Source organism: Limanda limanda, chromosome 8 (assembly GCF_963576545.1).
Source record: "Limanda limanda chromosome 8, fLimLim1.1, whole genome shotgun sequence".
NCBI lineage: Eukaryota > Metazoa > Chordata > Actinopteri > Pleuronectiformes > Pleuronectidae > Limanda > Limanda limanda.
Window position 1 is genome coordinate 2,713,819 of NC_083643.1, and position 25,232 is coordinate 2,739,050.

The 25,232-nt window shown below is 41.6% G+C and overlaps 3 protein-coding genes across 4 annotated transcripts in view; all 3 read left to right on the forward strand.

Annotated features, from left to right (window-relative positions):
• LOC133008880 (polypeptide N-acetylgalactosaminyltransferase 18-like) overlaps positions 1 to 8,355 on the forward strand; it is a 103,308-nt gene extending 94,953 nt beyond the window's left edge. The window contains exons 10-11 of the mRNA XM_061076248.1: positions 3,093 to 3,260; positions 8,209 to 8,355. Of these exons, the coding sequence (XP_060932231.1) occupies positions 3,093 to 3,260; positions 8,209 to 8,355 (315 nt within the window). The remainder of the gene's footprint in view (positions 1 to 3,092; positions 3,261 to 8,208) is intronic.
• Positions 8,356 to 20,754: 12,399 nt separating this feature from the next.
• LOC133009019 (protein preY, mitochondrial-like) lies at positions 20,755 to 22,675 on the forward strand. The gene is made up of 2 exons (XM_061076421.1): positions 20,755 to 20,960; positions 22,546 to 22,675. The coding sequence occupies exons 1-2, from the start codon at positions 20,755 to 20,757 to the stop codon at positions 22,673 to 22,675; spliced, it is 336 nt and encodes a 111-aa protein (XP_060932404.1).
• On the forward strand, positions 21,627 to 23,929 carry LOC133008895 (phosphatidylinositol N-acetylglucosaminyltransferase subunit Y-like). 2 transcript variants are annotated; one of them, XM_061076264.1, is made up of 2 exons: positions 21,627 to 21,645; positions 22,546 to 23,929. In XM_061076264.1, the coding sequence occupies exon 2, from the start codon at positions 22,777 to 22,779 to the stop codon at positions 22,987 to 22,989; it is 213 nt and encodes a 70-aa protein (XP_060932247.1). In that variant the 5' UTR covers positions 21,627 to 21,645; positions 22,546 to 22,776; the 3' UTR covers positions 22,990 to 23,929. The 2 variants fall into 2 exon arrangements, with proteins under 2 accessions (XP_060932247.1, XP_060932246.1); XM_061076263.1 differs by lacking the exon at positions 21,627 to 21,645 and adding an exon at positions 22,193 to 22,220.
• Positions 23,930 to 25,232: the final 1,303 nt, after the last annotated feature.

Below are 25,232 nucleotides of genomic sequence, written 5' to 3' on the forward strand. Positions count from 1 at the left end.
GCCGAGCATCAATCTATCCTCAGTTTAATCGCTGGTATTAGTGCACGTGGTCGTGCACGTGCACAGAGAAGCCGATCCCTCACTCAGCAAGTGCTCCCACAGTCATCAGTGGTGTCGTGTGTTGTTAAACTCAAACGCCTTGAGGCTGGTTCACAGCAGGAAACCGCCTCCGATCGTGGAAACGTCCTGATCCTGCAGAGCGTCCCTGTGGTCACCAGTTAGCTCCTCCCACCAGTCACAGAGTCCGAGCACGCCGCCGCCGCCGCCGTTTCTCCTTGATCTCCACTTGCTTGTTTTGATTTCACGTCGACCTTCATCCTTCTCATTTGCTTCACTCGTGTCAGATTCTCTGTGATTTTCCCGTCTCATCTTTTCCTTTTTTCCCCCCCGTTATCAGCGTCGAAACTGGGCCAACGTTTGCATTCATTACCGCGTCCCGGAGTTTGTTTGTTTTTTAGTTTGTTTGTTCAGGTTTGCAAAATGTATTCACTTCCTATTCAGCCAGGATCCACCTGACCCGTCTCTCTCCTGCCTCTGAGTTCCCCTCCTCCTCTTTATAATGAGATCAGTTACTTGTTTATTTCTCACATTATACATGAGAGAGTTGTTTAGGGACGCGCTGGATTTTCCAAGTGAAGTGAAGGAAAGTACACGCCATGAAAAACAAACACAGCGTGGCGTTTTCAAACGTGCATTATTTAAAGATTCAGACGTGTCTTCTGTCCCTGTTTTATTTTGTATAAAAGTTCTCATGAAGATAATATTAAAAACACGGTAAAAAAAGATGGTGATAAATCAAGCAGTTGGCGTTGAGGAGCCTCAGGGGTCAGTTCCTGGTCTGTTACTGTTTCACTATTCATAACAATAATCAACACTTTCAATGACCCAAAAATAACAAGTTTACCTTCATACTTTCAGTTTTTTAACCTCTTGAGACCCACCTGGTTGCAGTTTGACTCTGATAGATAGATAGATAGATAGATAGATAGATAGATAGATAGATAGATAGATAGATAGATAGATAGATAGATAGATAGATAGATAGATAGATAGATAGATAGATAGATAGATAGATAGATAGATAGATAGATAGATAGATAGATAGATAGATAGATAGATAGATAGATAGATAGATAGATAGATAGATAGATAGATAGATAGATAGATAGATAGATTACTTTATTCATCCCCGAAAGGAAAATTAAGTCGTCATAGCAGCCGGTATATTTGAATACAATAAAATAAAATAGAATAAAATAAAAAATATTGAGGTAGAAAGAATAAAAAACAGAAACACAAGATAAATAGGTAGATAAGGTGCAGTGGCAAGATGATGGTAATAGTACTGATGATATGATGGTAATGTTATTGTTAAACAGTGTATAAGAATAGTACAGTATATATAGTATATAATATAACATAATATATATTTATATATGATAGTAATTATACCAATATAATAAAAGTATATAGTAATAATGGCAGCAACAGTATATATAATAATAATAATAAATATAATAATAATTATAACATGTACACATGTATAAATATGTGTATATAGACTTACATATACAAAGAATATACAGAGAGTATGATATAATATGATATGATATATAGTAGAGGTATAAATATAAGTATTTGACTATACAATAGGTAATATAATATACTATGAGTGTAAGAATATGTAGACAGAGTGTGCAAAAGACAATATTATTGTATAAAATGATATATAATATCAATATGGTTTATATTAACACATATCACATATGATGTGAAGTAAGTGTATATGGAGCGGAGTGTTGTACAGGTACACAGTGCAAGGAGACAGGTATGTTTAGTGCTGATGATAGTACTGATGAGGCAAAATATAAGAAATAAAGTCAATATGAACTAACTGTTCCTGGTTGGAATGGCTAAAGATCAAGTAAAAGAACCTATAATGACAATTTCACCTCAACCAGACACAATTTAAAACAGCACGCAACTAAATCAGTATTATCAACAAAGCTGGTACCAAGGAACAAGCTGTTTCTTGCTAAAATCCCAAGATTAGACGTTAACTTTCTTATCTTCCTGCGAACGAACAAGTGTTTCATCACTATACGTTTTGCTTAAGTCCATAACTCTGTATAGTTATGGACTATGTAGGAGATATTAAAAAGAAAGAAATCCTCCCAAAGCAGCAGATCAGTGTCATTAACCCTGTCTGTGCTGAGTAGGGTTGCAAAATTCCAGGAATATTCAAAGTTGGAAACTTTCCATGGGAATTAACAGGAATAAACAGGAATATACGGGAATTAACGGGAATAAACGGGAATAAACTGGAAATGTTGTGGTTATTTATACTAACTGTATTTACCTTGTCATATACAGACATAAATATAAACATTTTGTTTTGTTATAGGCTGATTTGAGTCCTGAGGAAACTTTGGGCACTTGACTATATGCTTCTGCATCGTTGTGTCATTCTTAACATAGGTCTTTGCACAGTATTTGCAAATGTACACAGCCTTTCCTTCTACATTGGATGGGGTGAAATGTCTCCACACATGAGAGAGTGCACGTGGCATTGTTCTGTAGAATAAGATGAGGAAAAAGTTTGTAAAAAACACTAATGCAATGCCAGAGATTTAAATAGTTAGCCAAGCAATTGGAATCGTCTGTAAACATATTTTACAATTGATGGATAAATGAATGGAAATAGGCTAGATGAACAAATGAACAATCCTCAATCAGCATGCTAATATATTTTCCCCAGTAATATCATGGAAACTTACCTGACTAGTCCTGCACACCTGACTAGTCCTTCACACTACAGCAGCCCTGCTGTAGAGTGAAGGATGCTGGGAGTTATCTGTGCATGTGATAGAAGAATGCACAGTGGAGGCTTGAAACTCAACGTTCCATACATCTTTAAAATAGAGTTTTGAATGATGTTTTTATTGCTCAGCGTTTAATTTGCGTAGTTTTTTTTTTTTTTCAAAATTTCCAAAATTCCCGAGCTTAACTTCCCATGGACAGTTTCTGGAAAGTTTCCGGAAATTTACCCCCTTTGCAACCCTAGTGCTGACTCCCTCTCTACTGTCTCCCAGCAGAACGTGTACTACACCAGCTCCCAGCAGCTCCACCTGGGGGTCCTGAGTCCCACCATCGACGACGACGACAACAAGTGTGTGGTGGACGTGAACAGCCGGCCGCGGCTCCTGGAGTGCAGCTACGCAGCCACCAAGCACATGAAGCTCACCTGGACGCTCACGCAGGTACAGCAGCAGATCGAGCTTCTCTCCTCTGCTCAGATGTCTGAACTCGTTCTTCTCTTTTCTGTGCGGAGCTGGAACTTTCTGCTGTTTTTTTTTTTTTTTTGATTTTGTTTTTAATACTCTTTTTATTGGTTTTTAACCGTTTTATAGTACAAACATTAGAAAAACAAAACAAACAAAACAAAAAAGTCCCACCCCAAACTAACCGTGAGCACTGCAATATATATCCTTACACATATATATATATATATACATATACATCCATGTATACACAAACATACATACATACACAATCAGCAGGATGACAGGAGACAGGCAAGGGAATAGCGTGAAAAAAATAAATAGAATGAAACAAAATAAAATAAAAAGGCAGTCAGGCCTCCCCTTCCAGAAAAAGATTATGAGTTATGGTTTCTGTAAGAAGGAATGCACCGGTTCCCAGATCCTCCAAAACTTGACTGATTTGTGGTTAAGGTCATGAGTCCTTCCTGCTGTTTTTAACTCGTCTGCCGGACCGACGCTCTGTGGTTTGTTCGTCTCCTCTTTTTAAATAATTGAGCAGGATTTGTGTCTCTTCCCTCTCGACTGTACGCTGCACCTTTTCTGGTTTGGATCAAACTTTTATTATTTCATGCGACGGGCGTTTTAAAAGCACATCCTCCTCCTCCGCTGCTGGATAATGAGCTTTCACACTTCCTCAGCTTCTGACTCTTAACAACCCTCTGTCTCTTTTTTAATCTTCACACTTTTAATGTTGTCTTGAAAATGTGACAGATAAGCAGAGGGAGTCGGATAATTAGTAGAAAGATGACGTTACTGTATTCGTGCCCCCGGCGGTGTGTGTGTGTCTGTGTGTGTCTGTGTGCGTCTGTGTGTGTGAGCTGTTTTTGTCCCAGACATCAGATTGTATAAGAGGTTTATTTAAATCTCTCTCACGCCCGTCCTCTCCCTCAGAGAACGATACCTCACCACACTCCAGCTCCCCAGTTCCTTCTCTTCTTGCTACTGGGAACACTGGCAGGGGAATCGGCTTCTAATTAGCGTTTGGCCAGAGTCATAAATCTCACATCTAACTGGTGTCAGGAGTCAAAGGGATGAAGCCCATTAGGCCCGACTCGTAAGAAAGAAGCAAAAAGTCCAGTTCCTTTGTGAGAAAGTGGAATGAGGCCTGAAACTAAATGAAAAGACTTTTCTCACAACGCAGAAGAGATCTCAGCTGCATGAAGGATTCAAGAGGGAAAGTAGAGTGAAGTAGTTTAAAGTTTGATCACCTTCCTCAGGTTAAAGTGGATTAAAAGTGAAAGAATATTGGGGTAGGTTGCAGCTCCATGGACAGGAAGCAGGAAGATTAAACAACCTGGTGGATAAAGAGAAGACGGACGGAGGAAGGACACAGTCAGAAGGAAGAGAGGAGAGCAGGTGGACGGACAGAGAGAGAATAAGAGAAAGGAGAGAGAGTCCAGGCCGAGAGACGGAGGGAGGCAGCGTTTCATGTGAAGTGTTCAGTCGGTTCCAGTGAATTATTGATGAGGATCTTTTATTGAAGTGATGTCGGCCCTGAGGCAGCAGCCGGCACTGAGGAGGACGAGAGAGGAGGAGGACGAGAGAGGAGGAGGACGAGAGAGGAAGAGGACAGGATGAGAAGATCCTAGTGGTTTGTACAGTTTCCTGATAGAAGTTACAAAGACCTTTCTTCACTTCTTCCCAATAAGTGCTCATCTCCACCAGTGATTAGTTTCACTTCACAACACAAGAGGAATAGACAAACTATGTATCTCACTACAACAACAAAAACAACCACTTTAACACACACGCAATTTATTCATATAAATACATTTATAGCTGCTGTGTCAAATCTTTGAAGTTCAAAACCTAAAAACTGAACTCGTTACAAACTTGTCAACAAAGTCAATAACACGTGTTATTTGTAAAGTTTAAATAAGAAACTAACAGAGGTGATGATTAGGGATAAACAAAAAAAATAAAAAATAAATACATTTTATGAAGTTAAATAGTGTAAGATAGAACACGATGTCCAGGGCTTAAAAATACAAAAATACGAATAGAATTCACAGGCAGTTATTGCGTTTGTAAAGTGCTGATGCAGGATGGAGGAGCTGTTCAGTGATTTGATGGTTGTGCAGTAAAGAGCAGCTGGTGGGGTGGGGTGGGGTGGGGTGGGGGGGGGTTATTAAGAGGGTTGGCAGGCTGCGTAGAGTCCTGTCGTATTTTAAGACCTCTGCACTGAACCACTCATAAAGATCAGTCCTGTAAAGGAGCCTTCATCAATATCCACTAATTATTCTTCAAGGAAAATGTGGATTTCTGGAGTTTGTTTTCACTTGTGTAGTTTCATTCTCTTGTTTTTTATTAAAAACTCTTTGGAATCTTGTTGAGTTTGATTTAACCTGCAAAGGGATCGATGGGAAATCTTGGCATCCTAAATAGATTTGCCTGATAAGGAGGATTGTAGAGAAAGAGGTGAATCCCACGATCGGAGCAGCTCAGCCTGAACGAGCTCACAAGCATCGATTCATTAATCAAGGATAAGAAATCTCAATCGTCTCATCTGGTGCAGACGTTGGTACATCTCGCCCTCCCTCGCCCCCCCCCCCCTCTCGCTCCCATGTTCCTCTCTCTCCTCACCCGCTGCTCTTGCTCACCACGTCCTCCGAGGTGAACGACTCGATGATGGAGCGTCCCGGTGACAGATTGCCGAGCTCGCTGGCCAAGCGGCCGACCGGCTGTCTGAGCGACTGATTAGTGTTCCCGCCCTAATGGCAGGGAATCGATCCTGCGGTCCAACTCTCTGCACTCTGCAGGATGACTGGCCGACCCGCTGGTGCATCCGGGACGAGCCGCTGGACCGACGCCAAGGATCGGTCTGCGTTTGTGGACGTGGGTTCGTGCACAGTGTGTTGTTCAAAAGTCTGAGACCGCTCTCTGGATGGAGGGGTTGTGTGAAAATGTGTGGATTGTGGATTGATGGAGGGGAAATGTGTGTATGTGTGTTTTTTTATTTGCTCTTAACTCAGCTTCCGAGCTCCTCAGGAAAACCGAGAGGCGGCTGCAGAAACTTTAAAGTGCACTAGCAGGAAGTCGCTGTGGAGGTCACACACTTACAGGAAACCAATTGACTCTTCGCTGTAGGAAGCAAAAAAAAACCATCCTGATTACTTTAATGGCTCTGACTCTGCTGCAGCGCGTACAGTAAGAACATCAGAGTGCTTCACTGCCTCCGGAGCTAATGTCCCATTTACAGCCGCGGAAAAACACAGGATCCGAGCTTTTTATAAAGTGAAGTAAGAAAAACTGTGAAAGGTAAATTATCAGGCCAGCTTGGATTTAAAAAACGATTCTAAATGTTCTTTAAACCTGTTTTTAATTGAGTGTTTTCACCGTTAGGAGCTAATAGAACAGAACAGAAAAGATTTATTTTATACATCCAGCAGCTTCTCTGTTTGTTTGTTGTTTTGAACAAATACCGGATTAATTTCCTCCAAACTTATTTGAGAGATGAGACCTGGGCCAAGAAATAATCATAGAATCCCTGTTGTCACTATAATTAAATTCTGACAAAAATACAAATGTTGCAAACAACTGTAATCATCATGAAAAAAGTAGCAGAGCAAAACTCAGTCGATATCCAGGGACAATAAACAGTTCATTTTAATCCTTGGAACATTAATTAGAAAATGATTTATTCTCTTTACGAGGTTGTTTCCTTCGTCTCTGAACGATCATTTAGTTGCTGATTGGATTTTGAGAATCATCACATTGTATCTGCCTCACATGAAGGTGCTTTATAAAGACCCATATATATATTTATGTATGTATATATATATATATAAAGACCTGGTATCTGTAGACAAGGTGGAACTGAATCGTGTTGATCTTTATAAATCAGATATAACTCAGCTCCTTTCTCTGCATTTCACTGATTGGTCCGGGTTCAATGTCAATAGAGGTTAACTGCAGCAAATCCAATATGTGACAAATTCTCTACACACACACACACTCTCTGTTAGTGTGTGTGTAGTTGTACACACTCAGTTTATTAGGAACACTTACTGACACTCGTGCAGGAGCTTAAGTTAATTTCACGTCAAACATCAGAGGAGAATGGTCCGTTTGGTTATAGAGTTGTAGGCCAAAGCATCATGATCGCCCCCTGGTGGCGTGTGTGTGTGTGTGTGTGTGTGTGTGTGTGTGTGTGTGTGTGTGTGTGTGTGTGTGTGTGTGTGTGTGTGTTATTGTGGGACAAGTAAAGCCTATTGATTTTAGAATAAAGCAGCTTCACCACCAGTTTGACACAAACTGCCTCAGTCACCTGGTCTTCAGGGCTCAGACTCATTAATACATATTACTGCTCCTTCAATATTACTAAGGACCTAGTTTAGGTGTCAGCCTGAGACATACACACACGCACACACATACACACACACACACACACACACACACACACACACACACACACACACACACACACGCACACAGAGTATCTGCAGTATCAACAACAAGTGGAACATCCGGTGAATAATAAACATCAAACATTGAATTGCAAGCAGGAAAAAAATCGATAACAGTGGAAAAGGATTCAAATGAAACGGTTTCTTTGTGATAACGTCCACCAGGAGGTGATGTCTTCATCTGCATGTGTTTGTTTGTTTGTTTCTTAGCAGGATTATGAAAAAACTAATCAACACATCTCCATGAAGATTTGTGTGTGGGGGGGAGAAATGACCCAGGGAGGAACCGATTTAATATTTTGTGTGGATCCAGGAATCACGTTCTTTAATACTATTCAGGGATTAATTCACGGATCTTGATGAAAACAATCAGACATGTTAAGAGGAGGTCGTCTCACTTTAGCTATCAGCTTCATAAATGAGTCTTGAGGCGTTCATGTCCCTCATTGTGTCTCTCATTATTCCCTCTTGTCCTTCAGGGCGGCTCCATCCAGAACGCCGAGTCCCAGCGCTGCCTGGAGCTGGTGGAGAACAAACAGGCGGAGTTCGGCTTCCAGCTCGCCATCCAGGACTGTGGCGCTCAGAAATGGACCATCACCAACATACTGACCGTCCTGCCGCGGTGAGCGCAGAGGGACGCCAGGCAGGGGACGCCTCACATGTGATGGACGTTCAAGAGGAGAACTCAACGGCTTCAAACCAAAAATTGACCCAACTAACTGACCCAGATCTGATATGGATCCTCGTGGAGTTCTGGTCCGACCTGAGTGACCTGAGAGATTAAGATAAATCGAACAACAGTACGATCCAAACTCTGCGACGGGTTTTCAGTCACAGACGAGTCGAGGAGGAGGAGGAGGAGGTGGAGGTGGATTCTCCTCTGGACGGAGAAGGTGGATTCTCCTCAGGTCAGAGGAGGAGGTGGATTCTCCTCAGGACGGAGGAGGTGGATTTCCCTCTGGACGGATGAGGTGGATTCTCCTCAGGACGGAGGATTTCCCTCTGAGGCTGACACGTCTGTGGGTTCAGAGACGGAGCAGGAGGCCGTGGACTTCCTGTTCGCTCGTTCATCACCAGCACCTCACACGACGGTGGCTGAGGCAGCAGCAATAATGATGATGAATCCTAATCGCACCTGAGCAGCAGAGTGAACGTGATGTGGAGCTGGAACCAGGATTATTAGAATTTTAGAGTTCAAACTCCCAAAGATATCATGTAACAGATTTTAATTTAAACGTCTAAAAACAAATAGACGGATGTTATATATTTTGTTGATTTGGGTTCTTACATCATCCAAAATGTATCCGACAACGTTCAAACCCAGAGAAATCCCCAGTTTTACTCAAGCTAACAGGACGTTTGGTCTTTAATTGTGTTTTAACCTCTTTACTTGTGTCTCTGTTGTGGAAGTTTGACAAAGGAGAAACTAACTGTTAGCCAGTTAGCCAGCTAGCCTGTTAGCCTGTTAGCCAGTTAGCTGTTTGCGATGATAACTCATGATTTATCACATTTATCTGTCGCCGTTTGCTACGTTACGTGAATAAATCTTGAACACGTGACCTCTTCGTCAGGTCGATTTTCATCGGCAATGGTCCCGAAAACAACAACTCCCATAATCCATCGCTGCTTTACGATGTCTGTTAATTGTTTTGACTGAGAGACCCCTTGTGGCCAAAGTTATATATATCGTACGCTTCAATGAAAGATTATGAACCAGTCCCAATCCAAACTTTCTGTGTATTTATAGAACTTTTGTGTGTATTTTACCAAACTCATTTTCAACGAGTTCTGTTTCAATTCATGTTGTTCGTGTACAATCCTAAAATGTAAACTCCTCTCTATGGAATTATAAAAACCTCCTTTGCAAATGTTTTATGATGAAGGAAAAGAATTTCATCACTTTTCACAAACCTCAAGGAAACAATGAATCTTAATGAGAAACTCTGTGTCAACATAGATTCAGTTTATTTACAGGAAAAAGCATCAGATCGTCTTAATCTTTGTTTACTTGGGTTTTACAGCCGAGCTCCACTCGTATCACAGCTGACAGAAACACTTACTAAATAAATCAAATGATCCTTGAAGCATTACAATCAATCTGCTGCTGCTTTGCTCATCGTTTTCAAAGCTTCCCTCCAGACTCCAAATGTTCAGAATCAATTCGATGTTGAGGACAGAACCAGTTTGAGATCAGATTTCCCAGAAGCCGTCTCACTCCAGGAGGAAGTGCAGGTTCGGCCTGATGGTTCACAGTTCCCTGAAAGACTTGTATCTTATTCGGTGGTCGCAGGCTCCGCCCACACAGCTGTGACACAGTGGAGCCTCTTCTGTGCCGGCCTTTAAAAAGGATTCTGGGAAACGCAGCACGTCACCAGTGAGCTGTGCTGCATGAATCTGCAGAATGATGTGATGAGAAGCATAAAAGGAATTGATTGAGCAGATGGACGTTATATCATCGTGACAGATGGACGGTATCTGGCAGTGGAGGAGTGTGTTACTTTAAAATGTGTGTGTCTGTTTGGTTGTGGTTGTGTGTGTGTGTGTGAGCCCTATTTCATTTCTCTGAATCGTGGATATTCACCAGGTAGTAATTTAAATGATTACAAATAATAGTCAGCAGGTGATGAAGTGGAATTTCTGGGTGAATATCAAATCTACAGTGAATCATGGTAATAATTCAAACATCCACATTAACAGAGAATAAGAACCGGACCGATCTGGACCTTGGAATCGCTAATACCGATATTAAGGAGTTGAGTATTTACAATAATAATATATCGGTGGATTCATATATTTAAAAACATTGTTATCAAACCTATCTGAGTTGTGTTTAAGTTTATTTATATTTACATTATTTATACTTTTTTTTATTTTTAAGCATGTTCCCCTTCAGCATTTTATTTTCTTATATTTATCTTGTTTTAAATTGGATTTATTTTGGGATGTTTTGTGTCCATGCAGTGAAACGACAGGATGTTGATCAATCAGTGTAACTTGATCTCTTGTCCTCATTAAGTTCATCCCTTAATAACTTATCACAGGAATACATGAGATCACTCAATAACAGACATGTAAGTGCGTCAGACTTACAGAATTTAATATTTCCCTTAACACTGAACATATAATGGGACAGTTATTGGTTTTACAAATGTATTTAGTTTGAGAAATCCTTGTAAAAAATATCTGTGGATTTTCAAGGTTCAAACATTCTTATCACACAAACGATTTCACGAGGCACAAATATCCAGTAACTGAAGTTTGTACCTGAACGTGTTTGGATGTGAATTTAAATTCTGCCGATTCGACAGCTGAATTATTATTTGCTCCACATTTGCAGATCTAAGTTTATTCAACAGATCTGCTGTGAAATCAATTTCCCGCTTATTCAAACCCCCGTCAACAATCTCCATCAATAATTCAGAGCAGGATGAATCTATTCATTATTAATCTGACTGTAATGTTTTTCACACGTACCCAGACGGAGGGGGCGGAGCCACAGCGATTGATGAAGCAGGGATTTGAACGTGTGTCTTCTTTCGGCTACTGTGTAGCATCCAACCTTCTGTTGCTCCTCTGTTCCTCCTGTGGCTCAGGTTTCTAGATCCTGACATTTTAAAAGTATCTCAATTGTTGGGAAGCTGTTCATATACAGAGTCATGAAAATGTCTGAAATATTTTATGAGTGTATTTAAACTGGATATTTATAAGTACGGACAATAAAAACCCATCAAGGAAGAAACTTTCCTCTGTGTGACTGTTTCTGTTTGTTTCTGTCTCCGTCTTTGTTTGTTTCAGAGCTTTTTTAAATCACTGCTCAGTAATTCAGCTCAATATAAAGCAACATAAGCAACGTTTATTTTGTAAGAAAATGACTAAAGAGGAAAGTGATTCTATGAATATTGAATATCTTTGGCAGTTTGGTGAAATAACAATAATCCGATTATCAATATGACTTGACGAACACATGTTAATGTTTAATTGAATTTATTATAACATGACATATTATTGACACTAGAGGACGTGTTCTGCTCTCGTCCATCTGAGAGTTCATCACTAGGGAACCTGTCATGTGACCAAACTGGACGCTGCTCTTCTCTGGGACCTCAACGAGTCACAGACAGACAGACAGAGACAGATTTGTGGAATCATTAGATGGATGAACCTCTGGGGGGAGAGACTCCAGAGCAATGTACAGCCTCACGACCTCGGAGGAGAACTCTCACCTCCAGACTCCTTCTCTCTCTCTCTCTCATTAGCCCACTGCATAGCTGGAAACTCTCCTTCTCTGATTCACTCCTTCACTGTGTCATTATCCTGCCACTCCTGTTGGGATTTCAGATTTTTAACTATAGTCTGTGTCTGATTGAACTCTTAACCAAATAAAGCTAGAGACAGTTTTAGCTTGATATAAGGCCTTGGTACAAATGATTTTATAATAACCTTTTCCTCTCCTAATGCTTAATCTACAAATTATAAATGTGTGTGCGTCACTAAATCCTTTTCTCATACAAATAGTCAGTGCCCGCAAAATGAAAAGTCCCTTTGGCATTGTTTAAACAGTACAGGTCAAAATGTTTAGATGTTTTATCAGTATGGCAGTGGACCATAGAAATATCCCTCATGTGCACATTTCTTACACATTTCTCTATCTTGGCTCAGTCCTTTGACACTGGATGGTTTCAGTAGATGTTGTCTTTCCAAAATACTATGTTTATCAAACAGAAAAAAAGATGAATTCAAGGTTTCACATAAAATACTTTATTGCACTCATACAGCCATGGAAATGGTTACAGTAATTGCCATACATCGTGGTTACAGTAACAGAAAATGTGTACAGCACAATATACTGTCGAACAATAAGCACATCAAAACTCAAATTATGTATAGCCTACACTAACAACACATACAGTAAGAAAGTAAAGCAAAGCTGGAGTTTCACTAGTTTTCATCCTCACTCTCCTGCTCATAATAATAATAATAATAATACATTTTATTTATAGGGCGCCTTTCAGGATACTCAAGGTCGCCGTACAACAGTCAACAATACAGTTAAATCAAATTTTTAAAATGCACAAAGCAGAGCAGCAGCAGAACAACAATTTCGGCAGACAGGAACATTAAAATGTATTTATCCCTGACACTGCTCTGCTGTGACATCACCACCACGCACCCTTGCTCCTCTTCCTCTTCTTCTTCCTCCTCTTCCTCAAGCAGGCAGTTGCCCTTCGTCGTGTCCCTGGCCAGGTGCTTCCATGTTCATAAATTGTATTGAAATGAAGCATTTATGCTCCTGGATAGCACCTGTCAGCTAACTAAACTTACTGTGTGATTGGTGATCGGATGTGTGAAACTCCCCCTTGATTAGTAAAGTTCTAGTTGCACCTGAAAATTAAGCCGATGATCCAAGAGATCCATATTACAGTATATACCATGATGTTTTTCATGGTATTATGTGCCTGAAAGATTTTGACAGTGGAGTGAACTATTGTGCAGGTGATGATGTAAACAATGAAATGATGCCAACATGTTCTGCAGAGAACAACCACTTGACTGAGAAGCAACATTCAATTTAGACCAGCAAGATATATTCATTACATTACATTACATTCCATTTAGCTGACGCTTTTATCCAAAGCAACTTACAATAAGTGCATTCAACCCTGAGGGTACAAACCAAGAACAACAAGAATCAAGACAGTACAATTTCTTCGAGATAAAGCAAAACTACAAAGTGCTATAAGTAAGTGCCATTTTAGTGCTACCAAAGTGTTAGTTTCAAAAGTGGTTAGTTTTTTTTTTTGTTTTTTTTGTTTTTTTTATTCAAGGTACAGTCGGAAGAGGTGTGTTTTTAGTTTTCGGCAGAAGATGTGTAAACTTTCAGATGTCCTGATGTCTAGTGGGAGCTCATTCCACCATTTAGGAGCTAGGACAGCAAACAGTCGTGATTTTGATGAGTGTTTAGCTCGCAGTGAAGGAGCAACGAGTCGTTTAGCTGAAGCAGAGCGGAGTGAACGTGCTGGTGTGTAGTGTTTGACCATGTCCTGGAGGTAAACTGGACCTGATCTGTTCACAGCATGGTATGCGAGTACTAGTGTTTTGAACCGGATGCGGGCAGCCACTGGTAGCCAGTGAAGGGAGCGGAGGAGCTGAGTAGTGTGAGTGAATATTCAATTGGTTATTGGGCTAACTGAAGGCAATTGTACCTAACCGTTTGCAAAGGTGTGCTAAATCATTTGAAATTTGTGCTTGTCATGTGCAAGGCTGTGCTAATAAAATTGCAATTTGATTAAAGGAATGAGATATTCCAATCTGTTGTGAACACGTGCCCAGTGGTTTGGAGGTTTGCACGTGTTGTTTTGAGAATGTCATTTCTGTTTCGTGAAATGAGCCAAAGCAATGGAGAAAAACTGCGATAGCGAGGCTGCATCTTCACAGATTCTCAGATCCATCCTCCCGACGGCGGCGTGAGCATCAAACAGCTTCGACTCTTTGTCTCTTGCAGCAGTGAAGCTCTCGTACGCATGAGCTCATCATAAAAGGCTGAACCGCTGCACCTGCAGGATATTGTTGGGGTGAGTTATCGAGAACAGCTCGTAAACAAGTCTCCGAGCTGCTCGTAACGTCGGAGTCATTGTAAAACCTCACACACACACACACACACACACACACACACACACACACACACACACACACACACACACACAGACACACACATCTGCAGCTCTAAACAGCGGCGAGGCCTTGAAGGCAGCAGTAACGACGAAGTGTCAACCTTCGCTCACACCTCATTGGCTCACGCTGCTGCTGAGTAACCACCGGGGCTTAATTGAAGGGTACACGTCGTTAACACTGTTGCCAGGTGACCGCGGAGGCCTAATTGAAGGGCAACGCTTCATTGGATCGGTGCCTGTCCATCAATCAGCTGCATTAATGAGAGCTCAGCTTTTCGTTTTTTTTATCTATTTCTTTGGCAGCGAAGGAGGAAAGAGAGGAGAGGTAGAAACAGGAGGAAAGAGGGAGGAAAGGGCGAGAGAGAGGAGGATTGTGGGTGAATGGGAGACGAGAGGAAAGGAGGAGAAGGAAGTCCCGGGGGAGGTGATTATCAGATTCAGCCGCAAATGCAACATCAGCAATATTCCAGCATGGAAATGAAAAGGCTCCTGACTGGGAAGAGGGGGAATAAAAAGGCCTAATCTCCTTTTTCTAATTGGATGAGACCGGAATCAGCAGGGAATCAACAGTGAATTCTCATGTGTTCTTCACTTTCACCCAAAGATTCTCATTTCCAGTTCTTCAGGCCGAATGGAGGGAAGTTAAAAATCAACAAACTATCATTTCTAATATGACATCAATAATATAAAATACAGACTTTAACTCCACAACAGCTGTTAGCAGAGAGTTGTCATTGATCCTCCATGTTGAGTTCCTCTCTGGTAACTGAGGCTGATGATGGTGGTTTCCTTCGGTGTCATAATTTTGTCACACCGCGGTGAGGTTTGTCTTGTCTTGGGGTTTTTGTCTCGTAACTTCCTGTTTTATTTTGAAATCCTAACTCTCCTCTCGTTTCAGGTCACTTGCCCTTCCTCATGTGTCACCGGTCTGATTGTCTCTGATTGTTTCCACCTGTTCCCTTCACCCTCATGTGCTTATAGTCTGCGTCTCCCCTTTGTCTTGTGCCGAAGTGTTTCGTTCTTGTTCGTGCACCTAAGCCTTACCCACAGTCATTGTCGTTTTTGCCAAAGAGTTTCTTGCTACGCCACGTAAGTTGTTTTCTGTTTCCTCCTTGAGAGTGATTTTTCGTTTGTTAAAGTTTTCCAGTTTAGTTTTGTTTTGTGTTGTTTTTAATCTGTTTTTCTTCCTCCCTTTTGGAGCGATTTATGTTTAGAGAGTTTTAGTTAGTTTGTTGAGCCTCCTGTTTAGGTGAGCCTTTTCTTTTGCCCCATTTATTAGTAGTTTGGTTTTCCTCCTTCGGGAGCGCTTTTGATTTCTTGCTCTTGCCATTTGTTTGTCCTTCGGGAGGGATTTATGTTTAAAACCTTTTTCTAGTGTGTTTTGTATTTATAAGGAAGTTCTTTTCCCCCAGTTATTTCTTGCCAGGTATTATTTATAATATAGATATAGTTAGTGAGATTTTCATAGCCTTCTTGTTTGTCACTCTGCATTGAGGTTCTGAATTCAATAAAGTGTGCTGGTACGTGATATTCTCTGCTTCTGAGTCCTCATTCCAGTCCAGGCCTGACACATTTCCAAACATCGATTGTTTCTGCTCGTCCAGACTGAAACGTTTCCAAACTAAAACAGGACCAGCAGTGTAGAACGTAGTCTGGAGTTTATTCCTGTTAATTTAATGAGTTAAAATACCAGCTCCTACTTTGTTAATACAGAGGAAGTGAGGAAATCATTTGACATCCCAGTAGAGTGTGTGTGTGGGTCTGTGGTAACGAGACAGCTGAGTGGAAAAGTTCTGCTGTTGGTGGAAGTCTGCATGAAGCTGCGTGGACTCGACAGATTCACTCCACCGGCATGAAACACACCGGATCCCCCCCCCCGCTCACCGTGACAGATGCCTGAGGGGGGGGGGGAGAAACGAAGTGGGAGAAACAACAGGAGCATCACCGACCCGGCTGTGAAAGCTCTGTCGAGTCTGTCACTTCTCTTCGACTCCGGCATGAAGACGTCACCTGGACACGAGCCCGAAGGAGCAAACCTGAAAAACCACAGCCTGAGGCGCTGGAGGGAGCATCGCCCGGGAGGCAGAAGGTCAGCAGAGGTGTGGGACCGATGAAGACTCTGTCAGGTATGAGTGTGAGGAGCGGGTTTGATGAGGAGTGAGTCGGAGGAAACCACGTCCCAGCTTCTCCTCCCACTTGTCGGGAGCTGCAGTTTACACGGAGCCATGAGAAGAAGCTGCTGTGAGTTGTTCATCTCTCAGGATCTTATATCACGGATGGAAAATAGATTTCATGAACCATCTCTGAAACTGGGACACGCAGTCTGAGCACATTGAGGTCTGCTGCACATTTTAAAGCAGCATCACTGGTTAACACAGATAGGGTTAGACGCAAATATACAAATATAGGTGGCGTCCCGATTGGAAAGTCTTAGGTCATCAGCTGCAGAGTTGTTTCCTCCGACTCTGCAGGAATGAAGCCAAAATCCGGAGGCTGCCATCTTGCACTGACGTGATTTAGAGCCACAGTTTGAGTTGTGGTGGTGGTTTAGTGGAGATGATCATCAGAACTAAACCATCTTTGATTAAACATGACATGTACTTTGATCCGTGTCTCATCCACTAACATGGAGGAGCCAGCTGTGCACGCTGCTCTGAGGAATCAGCCTCAACTCACGTCTTCATTAAAACCCTCAACACTGACACTTTTCCTACAGATTCACTGTGAAACTTCATCGACTCTTCAAGAGGAGCGCTTCATTCGCTCTGAACATCTGGACGCCGACTGGTCGAACACGTCCAGATGTTCCTCTGATATAAATCAAACAGCCAGGAACATTTCTCAGTGTTTAGCGTTGTTCTATATCTATGATAATAAAAAGCAGATTGTTTGTGCCTGGATTTAATTTGTTCTCTTTTAGTTTAAAGCTGTCGACTTTAGTTTCCTCTTTAATTTGCAGGTCTTGTCCTCGAGCAGCAGGAAGCATCGGAGCGAGAAACATTTTTAAAACAAGTAGGTCGGTGCCAAGAAAAGTCTCAGAGCAATATCTTCAGCCGTATGGACGCTGGAAAGCTCTGCTAGTATTAAATATTATATCGATGTAATCTGCAGGGAAATCATGTTCAAACAGAGACTCAGAACTTCACTACTTGTACCTCCAGTAGTTTTCTTCACTTTAAACAAATCATTCTGTACGTGTGATGGTTTCATTCTGTGAAAATTGAACATAATAGTGTTGGATGTTACATGATGTGATGTTTTATTGTCTTTGATTCTCAAATACCTGCATCAACAGTTTCCCCTTGAAAACCAGTCAGATTTACAACAAATCAATAATAAGATGAAATAAAAGTCAAAGTTAAAGAAAATGAAATATAAGAAATGTAAGACTTCTGATCTCAGCTGGTTAATCATTCCTGAGGTTGAGGACCAGGAACATGTCAATATGGTTAATAACTTTTTTTTCATCAGAAGCGGGTCAGAGGCCGAGTCAGGGCCGGTTCAGGACCGGGGTCAGGGCCGGGTCAGAGCCGGTTCAGGACTGGGTCAGGACCGGGTCAGGGCAGGGTCAGAGCCGGGTCAAGGCCGGATCAGGACCAGGTCAGGCCCGGGTGAAGGCCGGGTCAGGACCGGGTCAATACGGGGTCAGGCCCGGGTGAAGGCCGGGTCAGGGCCGGGTGAAGGCCGGGTCAGGACCGGATCAGGACCGGGTCAGAGCAGGATCAGGACCGGGTCAGGACCTGATCAGGACCGGGTCAGAGCAGGATCAGGACCGGGTCAGGGCCGGATCAGGACCAGGTCAGGACCGGGTCAGGACCGGGTCAGGACCAGGTCGGGGTCAGGGCCGGGTCAGGGCCGGATCAGGGCCGGGTCAGGGCCGGGTCAGGACCGGGTCAGGGCCAGGTCGGGGTCAGGGTCGGGTCAGGGCGCTACAGGAGGACATGCGGATCTCACTCAGCCAGGTGAGCTGTCGGCCGCCCTCATATTCTAGCTTTAAAAGGAATAATAGAAAACTGAAGAGGTTGAACAAGCAGCTGCTAAGTGGAATACGATATAATCCCTCTGAGGTGGAAGCTGTGGAAACCAATGTGCTCAGACTGGTTCAGACGGTCAGAGCTGTCGAACTCACGCAGACAAATCATCTCACAGTTTTCTAAAAGAACCGTCCAGGTTTGTAAAACGTCAAAAAGGTTTTGTCCTGAGATGAAAAATCCAATTTCCGGACGGACGTGTGCTCAGAGGACAGAGACTGAAGGTGAAGGCTGCTCAGAGAGAAGAGGCCTTGGAGCTTATCTCCAGGACGACTGAGCTGTCGTGGAGGATTCTCTTCTCTCAGAAGACGATGAGGATTTCAAACCTCCAACAGAAGCTGAGCTCATCATGGAAAATCACAGCAGAGCTTCTCAAACTCCTCTGGACTGAAAGTAGAGATGTGATCTAATAAAGAGGTTCAACACGGACGCTAATCTAGAAACCACTGGTCATGAAGCTGCACATTCTGTCTTTTCTAGTTCTATAACTGTGGATGATGACTTTGCTCAGTTGATCAGATCAGCAGAATCACTGCTTCAGTTTATAAAGTGATTAAAAACTCACTTGTATAGATTTGGTTTTATTTTTCATAGTTATTATTTAATTTATTTGTTTTAAATGTTGTTCTTATAATATGTTATAGTTGTTCTTTTATCTGCTGCTGAGTCTGATCTGGCTTTTCAGTGGTTTCCTAACTTAACATGTTTGTTTTATTTTGTGACGCACCTTGTAACCCTGGTTTTGAAAGACGCTATAGAAATCCAGTTTATTATTATTATTATTATTATTATTATTATTATTATATGGAAGAGGAGAACAACTGGAGGCCTGTTCCTCTTCTGTACATGTTGATGTTGATGGAGTCGAGGTTCACGGAGGGAACGGAGGAAACACGGTTCACATTTATCAAAGCGAAACATAACACACACTTGATTAGTCTCAGATACACACTGGATTATAATTCATGTTTTATTTCATTATTTCTCCACAACCCTTTTAGTTTTACGCCCTTTTTCGGCTTTGAACAAACTTTTTAGATGTTGTTCAAATGATATAAAACGTGTATTTCTCCTCCCAGGCTTTTTAATGAGGTTCCAGTCCAAACAAAGAATAGAGCCGTGCACTATTAGTCTCCTGTTATTTATCATAAAGCTGCAGAATTGCTTGAAATATTTGATATATAAACATACATCGAAACCTCTTCCACCTTTCAAGGTTATGACATATTGGAAACAAAGACAAATATACATATATAAATGAAAAATCAATTAAATTTAAATTGATCTTTTCTCAAAAGCATAATAACAATTTAGATATATAGATAGATAGATAGATAGATAGATAGATAGATAGATAGATAGATAGATAGATAGATAGATAGATAGATAGATAGATAGATAGATAGATAGATAGATAGATAGATAGATGGATAGATTGATGGATGGATGGATGGATGGATGGATGGATGGATGGATGGATGGATGGATGGATGGATGGATGGATGGATGGATGGATGGATAGATAGATAGATAGATAGATAGATAGATAGATAGATAGATAGATAGATAGATAGATAGATAGATAGATAGATAGATAGATAGATAGATAGATAGATAGATAGATAGATAGGAGCCGGGTCCTCCTGACCGATAGATATTATTATACAATACTGCCACCTGGTGGAAAAAAAGTGGGAACTGAAGAAGCAATCATCTCCATGAATTATCAATTACTATAATTGTATATATATATATTAAATATAGTATATCTTTTTTGTTTCATAATATATATATATATATTTTCTAGGAACAGTACAACAAAAGTTCCGTTTTTTGTGGAACTGAAGACGTTATGACGGAATGTTATTGAAACGCAACAGGAAGTCGCCAATCTTTGATGTTACACGTTCGATCATATCAACTTTAAGGTTGTTATATCTGTGTGACGTCACAGGGGGAGTGGTCATGGGTTCCTATGATGTTGCAAAGATGAGACGGGAGTTTTGTTTTGGATCTGAACAGAGGTTTAGTTCAGTACAACACTACCATCTGCTGGACAAATGTGGAAACTAAAGAAAACAGTCCGTCTCGAACAATTACAATAATAACAATGATTTATAACTATAATATATAGATTTTTACATATTTAAATAATATTTTGGATTAAAGGAATGAAAACTCATATTTTTAAGGAGCGTTGCTAAAGAGGTGAACGAAGCGGAACCTTTGGAGGAGTTTCCGGTTTACAGGAAGCAGAGGACCCTCTGTGCGGTTACACAAGCTGAGTCTCTTCCTGTTGTCCTTCAGCTGAGAGGTTCCGGTCATGTTTCCTCAGGTTCTGTGTAAAGTTGTGTTACAGTCAGTTGTTGTTGGTCGCTGTGTGACTCGCGCCGCTGCTACACACACACGGACACACACCCCGGCTCTGCTCGTCCGCTGCTTCTCGGACCGGAAGGAACAAGTCGGACCGAAGATCGACGAGGCTCTGCTGCAAGTCCTCGTCTGTCCCCTGTCCAAGAAACAGCTGAGGTGAGACACAAAGACACACAAAGACACACAAACATCTGTCCTCTGTCCAAGAAACAGCTGAGGTGAGACACACAGACTCACACAGACACACAAAGACACACAACATCTGTCCCCTGTCCAAGAAACAGCTGAGGTGAGACACACAGACACACAACACCTGTCCCCTGTCCAAGAAACAGCTGATTTGAGATACACAAGACACACACACTGACACAACATCTGTCCCCTGTCCAAGAAACAGCTGAAGTGAGACACACAGACGCACACAGACACACAACATCTGTCCCCTGTCCAAGAAACGGCTGAGGTGAGACACATAGACACACAAAGACACACAACATCTGTCCCCTGTCCAAGAAACAGCTGAGATGAGACACACAGACACACACAGACACACAACACCTATCCTCTGTCCAAGAAACGGCTGAGGTGAGACACATAGACACACAAAGACACACAACATCTGTCCCCTGTCCAAGAAACAGCTGAGATGAGACAAACAAGACTCACACAAACACACAACACCTATCCTCTGTCCAAGAAACAGCTGAGGTGAGACACACAAGACTCACACAGACACACAACACCTATCCTCTGTCCAAGAAACAGCTGAGGTGAGACACACAGACACACAGAGACACACAAAGACACACAACATCTGTCCCCTGTCCAAGAAACAGCTGAGGTGAGACACACAGACACACAAAGACACACAACATCTGTCCTCTGTCCAAGAAACAGCTGAGGTGAGACACACAGACACACAAAGACACACGTCACCTGTCCTCTGTCCAAGAAACAGCTGAGGTGAGACACACAGACACACAAAGACACACAACATCTGTCCTCTGTCCAAGAAACAGCTGAGGTGAGACACACAGACACACAAAGACACACAACATCTGTCCTCTGTCCAAGAAACAGCTGAGGTGAGACACACAGACACACAAAAACACACAACATCTGTCCGCTGTCCAAGAAACAGCTGAGGTGAGACACACAGACACACAACATCTGTCCCCTGTCCAACAAACAGCTGATTTGAGACACACAGACACAACATCTGTCCCCTGTCCAGGAAACAGCTGAGATGAGACACACAGACACACAAAGACACACAACATCTGTCCCCTGTCCAAGAAACAGCTGAAGTGAGACACACAGACACACAACATCTGTCCCCTGTCCAACAAACAGCTGATTTGAGACACACAGACACACACACAGACACATCTGCCCCCTGTCCAAGAAACAGCTGAGGTGAGACACACAGACACACAACATCTGTGTTTTGAAAAGTTCACTATGAGTAAAGATTATTTTATATATTTGTTATTAATATTTTTCTCTGAAACTATATTTTCAAAGTGCTGTGGTGTCAAAACACAAAGTCAGTGTTGTGTCACTATGAACAGGATATGATGTAACACAATGGGACACATCTACTTCCTGGAGGGTAGCAGTCAGGTGCTGACTTGAGCTTCCAGTTTCTCTTCTTTCAGGACTTATGATCTTATGAGGACATCTTCATATTGAGGACATCCAGGGATTATTAATAACAACCAGGCTCCTCTTGTGTCTCCAGATACGAGGCTGAGACCAACGAGCTGATCAACGACGAGCTCGGCATCGCGTACCCGATCCTGGACGGGATCCCCAACATGATCCCTCAGGAGGCCCGACTGATCCAGAAAGACTCCGACGCCTCCGAGTAGAAGTCGTCCCGAACACTTGTGTCACGTGTGTAACTGTTGTCGCCTCCTGCCTGAACGCGTGTGTATCTCCTCACCGATACTGAACCAACCCGTGTGCCAGCATGTTCTCTCTGTCCATGATGGTGGGACTGGTCCCCATCGTGTCCCTCTTCGGGTTGTTCTACTCGGCGGCCGTGGACGAGAACTTCCCTCAGGGCTGCACCAGCAGCAGCAGCCTGTGCTTCTACAGCCTCCTGCTGCCCGTCACCATCCCCGTCTACGTCTTCTTCCACCTGTGGGGCTGGATCGGCATCAAGCTCTTCAGACACAACTAGCCTCCACCTTGGATTTACAGCAGAAATGGAATAACCAGGAATCATATATACAAAATAATGTTTAACGGTGGTAATCAGCTTGTTTATGGGACAGAATCACTGGTCGATCATGTGTTGCAGAACTTTGTTTAATTAGAAATAAATGATTAATGTTAATTGTGTTTGTGAATAGATGATGTATTCGCTGCTTGGGAGGTGAATAAAGAAAACAAGTAAAACATGAAACAACTTCCTGTTCAATAAATACACTTTAATTGATAAAAGGTTTTTCATACAGAACAAAAGACGAATCTCTGAACTACAGTTTAATGAAGCAGTTTTCCGAAACTGATATTTAAAGAAGGAACGAAAGAGAAGATATAAATAATGGTAATTATGGTTACAATAATAATCATAATCATCATCATAATAATATTCTGGTCAGATCAGAACATTAGCTCGAGCTGAGCAGTACAATACTGCCACCTGATGGAAAAAAGTGGGAACTGAAGAAGCAATCATCTCCATGAATTATCAATTACAATAATAGTATATATATATAGGATATATATATAGTATATATACGTCTTCTTCCACCTGTGGAGCTGGATCGGCATCAAGCTCTTCAGACACAACTAGCCTCCACCTTGGATTTACAGCAGAAATGGAATAACCAGGAATCATATATACAAAATCATGCTTAACGGTGGAAATCAGCTTGTTTATAGGACAGAATCACTGCTGAGTCATGTGTGGCAGAACTTTGTTTAAGCAGAAATAAATGATTAATGTTATTTGTGTTTGTGAATAGATGATGTATTCGCTGCTTGGGAGCTGAATAAAGAAAACAAGTAAAACATGAAACAACTTCCTGTTCAATAAATACACTTTAATTGATAAAAGGTTTTTCATACAGAACAAAAGACAAATCTCTGAACGACAGTTTAATGAAGCAGTTTTTCGGAACTGATATTTAAAGAAGGAACTGACACAAACCAGTAAAACACTGGAACAACTTTATAGAAACATCGAGCCTGACAATTCAACGTCCAAACACAGAAACTAAATAATGTTTAATTTTAATTTACTGGTCAGTTGGCAGTTTATTAGGAACACGTGGCTCAAACTGATGAAGTGAAAAGACGTTTTAACTTTAGAGAATTTAGTTTATATGGAATTATAAAGAGACGTTCTGTTACTTCGATGGTCGGAGAAAATAATACAAATGTCTCTTTAATACATTAAAATCAATAAGAGCCACAAACTGCAGCTTCTGTAACGAGTGTTAACTTCTCTCTCCAAAACCAACGAAGGAGCCACTTTCAGGAAGTTGAATTTAATTCCCCTGTTTCATCTCCGTCCGTCCTCGTGACCTCTGTGACCTCAGTGACCTCAGTGACCTTTCCTGCTTCTCTTCTCTGCCCTGAGCGAGTTTCATCAGCGGAGACTCGGGTCTGTGGGAGCGTCCGTCTCCCTTGGCCTTGAAGAAGAAGGACTCGTTGAGTCTCATCTGGACGGCTCGGACCTGGAGTCACACACAGGAAACACTCGTTACGGAGACTTACACCGAAACCTAAGATTTGAACCTGGTCTCGCGTATAGCTTCCATAGAGGTCCCTCCTGAGGCAAAGTTCTGTATATTAGCTATCTATCCTTATCACTTTGCACCTTTGATTAACCTGTGTAAGCTTCAAGCCAGGAGAGTGATCGCTTTGAGATGGAAGAGTGTGGACAGTCCTACAACTGCAATGTGGCTGAGGGAAATGGCTTCTTGCCTTGGAGAAATTAACATATGTGGTCAGAGGGAAAAACAGTAAATTCAAGGAAATATGGGACATCTTCATGCAATACCTTTAAATACCTGTAAATACAAGTCAGTACCTGTACATACAAGTAGATACCAGTAGATACCTCTACATACCAATACAAAACCAATTTGACTTTTCTTAAAATATATAATTTCTGTGATTTTTATTTCACAAATTAAACAATACAGGAACGATTAGCATTTTTGTTCACATTTGACATAAAATGTTTTATTTTCTTCATCAAGTTCTACCTAATTAGTTGTATTTGTGTTTATGGTTAAAAAGTAAAAATATCAACCATGATTAAATGGCTTTGTCGTAAAGAGTTGATAACGACATCGTAGGAATCATTAATTATTATAAAAAATAATAAATTAACTATATTGGGTGATATATCATTATCAGAAATGTTTGACTCCCCATGAACAGTAATTTACTGTAATATTGTGATAATTA

Coding starts and splice junctions, on each gene's coding strand:
- LOC133009019 (XM_061076421.1), top strand. CDS start 20,755: ATGTTTCCTCAGGTTCTGTGTAAAGTTGTGTTACAGTCAGTTGTTGTT. Junction 20,961..22,545: donor CTGTCCAAGAAACAGCTGAG/GTGAGACACAAA, acceptor TTGTGTCTCCAG/ATACGAGGCTGAGACCAACG.
- LOC133008895 (XM_061076264.1), top strand. CDS start 22,777: ATGTTCTCTCTGTCCATGATGGTGGGACTGGTCCCCATCGTGTCCCTC.